General features: G+C 33.1%; 1 protein-coding gene across 2 annotated transcripts in view; it reads left to right on the top strand.

Moving 5' to 3' along the window:
- Positions 1-1,312: 1,312 nt before the first annotated feature.
- The window catches only part of LOC113522110 (bumetanide-sensitive sodium-(potassium)-chloride cotransporter-like), a 58,644-nt gene continuing 53,894 nt past the window's right edge, over positions 1,313-6,062 (top strand). Inside the window, exon 1 of one of the 2 annotated variants that reach the window (XM_052896300.1) lies at positions 1,313-2,034. In XM_052896300.1, coding sequence (XP_052752260.1) covers positions 1,630-2,034 — 405 coding nt within the window. In that variant the 5' untranslated portion in view covers positions 1,313-1,629. The remainder of the gene's footprint in view (positions 2,035-6,062) is intronic. The other variant, XM_052896299.1, reaches the window with a different exon arrangement.

Genomic DNA, 6,062 nt, shown 5'->3' with positions numbered 1-6,062 from the left:
AAAAAGTTGATAAATTTTTAACATTTATTAAATAAAAAAACTTTGGATTGAGTCGCCTTCATATTATTTTTAACATAATTACTGTGGTGAATTACAATTATTTATATATGTTAAATATTATGTTTAATTAATTAATGAAATATATTATATTATTTATGCATTATCTATATAAGTATGTATCTATATAATATAATTTTACCTTTTGCTATTAAATTGGTTACACAGGTTACACTCTGGGTTTGTTGCACGCGTCCGTGTAGCCTTGCTTCAGGTTGCAGCTGAAAATCAGTGCTTTGCTTTTAAGCAAAAGTATCACTGAGCTGTAGCCTTTTTGGGTCACTGCGACACACTTGGTGAAAACATATCTCCAATATTCATTTTATGTTTTATATGTTGTTTTATATTTGAAAAAATGTAAATAATCAAATTGTATCATTTTATTCATTAATTTACGTGTGTTAAATGGCTCAAATAAAGTGTTTATCTATCTATCTATCTAAATCAATTATGAAATGAAAATTCTTTTAACTGATTTTAATATTTTTAACTAAGTACCTATAAATAAATAAACTTTAAGGGAGAAATGAGAGCAACTCATATTATTTACATGTCTCCTTCGAATTTTTATAGCAAGATAAAATATTGTTAGTTTGGCCAGTAATTCGAATTTAATTGCGTAGATAATAAATAGATTACTCATAAAATAGAATAGATCACAACGACAATACATGTTGTTTTAAATATATAGATATGTACTTAGTATAACATATACTGTCGTTGTAGGTACAACAACAAAGTAATTAAGGAATTTTTAAAAATGTAGTAGTAAATAGTTATTATTGATTGACTACGTTGTTTAAATAAAAAGGAGGGATTAAATTTATTAAAAACATAGTCATAGTTTTTAGTAAAATTTGGTTCCTCTAAATTTTACAAAGAAAAGAAAATGCAACATTCTTTTACACCTAGTCACACTGGTTGTCTTGCTTTCATTACTGTTTGCAGCTAATGTGAGTGTAGTTAGTACATGTGTACCATTAAAATTATATATTGTTATATGATTTACAAATACAAAATATGTAAAAAATTTCAATATTCTCCCGTCATTTCATTTTTGTTTAAAGTTTTCTATAATAATTTCACAAAAATTTCGTAACGACAAAAGTTTAACTCTTAATTACGAAAATATTAACCAATCTGGCAAAACTGCTAACGTCTGTCACTTCTCGAATTCACAATTGTTTGTTGACAGCAAATGTCATCCTAAAGTCAAGACAGATTAATATGAAAGAAAGAGTAGGAAGAAGGTAGCTGTTTATTTACTTATTTTTTTATTTCAGTCAGTTGTCAAATACGGTTTCTGTCGATAGGTTATATTCACCGTGCGGCGTGTTTACATATCGTTTATTAAAATGTTCAGTATCGTAACGAATAAAACATCGTGTTTATAGTGTTTTATGACAGAAAAAATATTTATTATAAATTAGACAATAAACCACACTTTTTTATTTTACCATATTTAAATTCATGCAAAGTAAAAATCCCGTTGTAGTTCGATACTTGTGTAAAAAATGATTTTTTAGTATAATTTTGTTTATAGCGTCTGTGTTTAATAATTAAATATTAAAAATGGGTTCGCGACAAAAAGATATAGAGCTGAGTCCTGTTCGGACTGAAGGTAGTGGCAATTCGAGTAAAACGCCGACACAGAATGCTGCAGAAAAATTAGCAGTGCCGGTTAACGACGAGGAGGATGTGATAATTGGTAGATTTAGGAAGATAAGCTCGGCTAAATCGATGGCAGCCACCAACGGAAATATTCAGTATCCCAGTGAAGTGACGCCTAAGGGGGAAGATGTTGAAGCCGGGCTGCATTTCAATGCAAAGGAATCGACTGAAAAGGATAGGCTTCTATCAGACACGAACGGGGCGGCTGTTGTGCAGCCCTCAACATCACCACTTACGAAGAGTAGTTTTCGAGATGTAGAGAAACCATCAAGGTTTAGAGACCAACCTTCAGCAACTAGGTTTCAAGTGAGTATTTATTTAATTTTATATTTGACTAGTTACTTTTTTTTCACATTAGTTTTAGTTATTTATAAATAGTTTTATACAAAAAGGAACAAATAAAAAACATTTGTATTTAATTGTAAACCTTACACAATAGTATGGTTAACAAAGTGAATTTATTAGGCACTATGATGGTACACATGTTTTTAAAACTAAATATAATGTAGTATGAAATTAGTATGTTGTTATGGTATTTAAAAATTACCTATACTATTATTTATTTTGAATATTAATAAAATTTATTATTAATAAAATTGTATGTAAGTTCTTTGAAATTTTATATATATATATATATATATAATACCCAACATGCTAAATCAGAATTTAATTACATTGTTTAATTTAATTAGTTGGTTATATTGTACAAAATTCTTGTGTAATTGAAATGAAGAGTAAAATAACATTTCTAGTAAAATATGCAAAAATATTCTGTAATGTAATAGAATTGAATGTGGAAAATATTTAATTTATAATAAATAGATGGTAGTAGCTGGTGTATGTCACAATGCCTCTATATTTTTTGTATATTGTATTTTAAACAATGCCAGAAAGACACATGACACTACGCACACATCACCTATTGTATGGTGTTGGCACTATCTTGGAAACATTAATGTGAATGTCAACAAGAACTGTACAAAGTTTCAACTCAATTGTGTAAATGAATGGATGGGTGTACTTTATTTGCATTAGAGAATAAAAGAACATAAACATTAGAATGGATACACTTGTATAAATACAATAAGGTACCATATAATATAGGAATATAAAGAAAATGGTCACAAAACTATGAAAACTTATATAATGATAAGTTGACCTATAAACATTATTTTATTCCTGTTCTTACCTACTGAGTTAATTTTCAACTCACTTCAAAAAGAAGGAGGTACTCAATTTAATTCTAGAACTAACAAAAATTTTCATCGTGTCTCCTACCAAATTGTTTGTAATTACTCCTCTCCATCCAAAGGTCGCCTGGAAGAGATCGCTCTTAGCGATAAAGTCGCCCATTGTTTTCTCATTGTGATTATTTCTTGTAATTATTTATATTTTTAATAAGTTTACTATTGTAATCTTTTGGAGGAAACAATAAAGAGTATCTATCTATTTATCTATCTATCAATTCAGTTGTATTTTTTTTATGGTTGTTACCTCCTAACTCTGTCAGTTCTAAATTGACTTGGAAAATTCTTTTCTTATCTGAAACGATAGACTTGCAGATTGGTCCCATAGAAATTTTGTCAAAATAGGTTCAGTTTTTAAATCAAAATAACTGATTCTGTCACATTTGAAGTCAGTTTTTTTTTGTGGAACACAATCAGTCACGATTTCGTACTCCTCAAGATAATTTTCTTCAACATGAAAGACTACTTTCGTACATGCTTTACCTAAAACGGGCGATAAGTCGGACCCTTAAAATTACAGGCCGATTGCGATCACTTCCCTTCTGTCGAAGGTGAAGAAGCGTATAATTAACGCACAGCTGTTGGGACGGGATATGTTGAGTGATGTGATCAATGTGGGTTTCGCAGTTGCTTAACTGGTGATCTCTTGGTATATCTCACACACCAATGGGCATTAGCCATTGAGAGTTAAGGAGAGGCACTCGCTGTCAGTCTTTATGTTGTAAAGGCATTTGACCGGGTCTGGGATCGGGGTTTTCTATCGAAATTGGCTTACTACGGACTATCCAAGAGCCTGTGTAAATGAATTGCGAGCTTTTTGTCCGGCAGACGCATGTAAATCGTTCTATATATTTTCTACTCCGATGGCATAGACATTAACCTAGGCATCCCATAAGGCTCTGTGCTATAGCCAGACGCTGTTTTTACTGCAAATTAATAATATGTTAACCTCAGGTAACATAAATTTTTATGTGGATGAGAGATGATACCCTTTATTTGGGTCATACCAATGTCCTTCTTTCCATCGTAGGACTTCGTAGGACAATCGTGAATAGCTTGTGTCTGAAATCGCGGAAACGTATTTTCGAATCTATACGACATCGTAACTGTTAAGAAAAAAAACATACCTTTTCCAAATGCCGGTAGCGTACTTGCAATGCGGCCTACTGTATTTTAAAAAAACAACGTTAGCTATGGTCTCGGATAGGGGACGACAAACCTTAGTCCAGTTTAATCCCGCTAAGAAACAAGCTTGCGCGTTCACCGTTAAAAAACCCGCATTTGCTGTGGCTCCGCAATTCGAGGGCACGTCCCTTAACATGTCTAAAAGCATTGCGATCCTGGTATCGACATCTCTAGTGACGTGCAGTTCCGTAGCCACCTCGAAGATAAGACGAAATTGGCACCCAAAAACTCGGTGTGCTTAATAGAGCGAAGCAATGCTTCACGTCGGATCAACGATTAATGCTCTATAAATCGTAAATCCGGCCCCATATGGAGTAATGCTGTTACTTGTGGGCGGAAGCACTTAGATACCTGCTTGAATCTTTCAATTCAGTACAACGACGAGCTATGAGAATTGTTAATGTTCTCAGGCTCATAAGCAGTTTCGAACCTTTAAGTCTAATGAGAGATTCTGCCTTCCTCTGTGTGTTCAGCCAATTGTACAACGGACTGTGCTCAGAAGAATTGTTCAGTATGATGCCCACGGCCTCTTTTTACAATTGAACAGCTCACCATTGACAGGGAGTTCACCCCCATACCTTTGAGTCTAGATGATCGCGTACAGCGCAGTTTCAGAGATGTTTCTTCCTACGGATATTCAGGTTATGAATGAGCTCGCTGTCGAGGGTTAGCCAAGAGAGTACAACATGTGGTTCTTTAAAAAAGGGTTCATTAGGGTCGGTAACGCACGCGTAATGTCCCTGTTGTTACAGGCATTCATAGGCTACGGTAACTGGTTACAACTAGGTCGTATGCTTGGTTGCCACCTTATTGACATAAAAAAAAAGAAAAAAAATCTTTAATTATTATAAAACTGTTAAGTTGGAACAAACAGTAAACGTTTACAAAATTTTATTAAAATAGGTTGTATGGTTTCAGAGATTAATATGAATGAATATCATGACATAGTATTTTTTATATATACAAGACTCTCCTCGGCTCTGCATAGTAACATGTGATTTATTAGGATTTATTTAGAAGCCCAGTTCTAAAACCACAACTACTGTACCCATATAAAATTATAATATTTATATTAGTTAAGAAACTACAGTTATGTTTTTTACGAATAAATCTCATTTCATTTCATACATATACACATATATCATTGAAATTGGTCAGTTTTAGAGATTAGCTTGTCTCGTATGAATATAGGAACATAAGGACACATACACACACACACACACACACACACATGATTTTTATGTATTAAGATAGCATTTTTATTATGCGATTTGAAGTAGCCCAAGGCTCATATGATGGAAAGTGATTATGGCTCACTAAAGACGTGACATGACATATTACTTTAATAATTCAATTATGCACAGTTTCCAAATACTCTTCAAGTCTTCCTCAAACACTGAGGTACCCAAAGTTTTTTTAAAAGGTGATAATGATATGGTAACCCCGCCTGCGCTATCGATGTACGCTGGCGGGGCACCCGTCAGAGATGATAGGTGACGATGAAAGCGGGTCAATTAGCTTATCGTGACGAATTCCACTAGAATTAACCGCGACAGTTTCCAGAAAAAATCGCGTGGAGGTCGACCATTTCTAGCAATGCACCCTGTATTGCTAGAAATGGGTTAGTTAGATCCCATTACTAACAATCCCTTTCCCCCCCGGTACCCAAAGTTATGTGATTGCATTGTATTTTGGAAGAAAAATTAGTGTCTCCCTTGCTACATAGCAATGTACCTAACTTTAATCTAATCTCTCTCATCTAATATTTGCTTCACAAATAAATGCCGGCGACTTTAGCCATTAGCCATTTATTCAAATACAATGTACCTACTTTGCGTTTGAATGTGCATGATTTTTGGAAAGATTGAATTAAATAAATTTAATATTAATAATAGTAATTAC

The sequence above is a fragment of the Galleria mellonella genome, unplaced genomic scaffold (genome assembly GCF_026898425.1).
Source record: "Galleria mellonella isolate WM207_F2 unplaced genomic scaffold, CSIRO_AGI_GalMel_v1 utg32, whole genome shotgun sequence".
NCBI classification, from domain to species: domain Eukaryota; kingdom Metazoa; phylum Arthropoda; class Insecta; order Lepidoptera; family Pyralidae; genus Galleria; species Galleria mellonella.
Note: the sequence above shows the minus strand (reverse complement) of the source record. Positions and strands in the feature narration are given on the sequence as shown.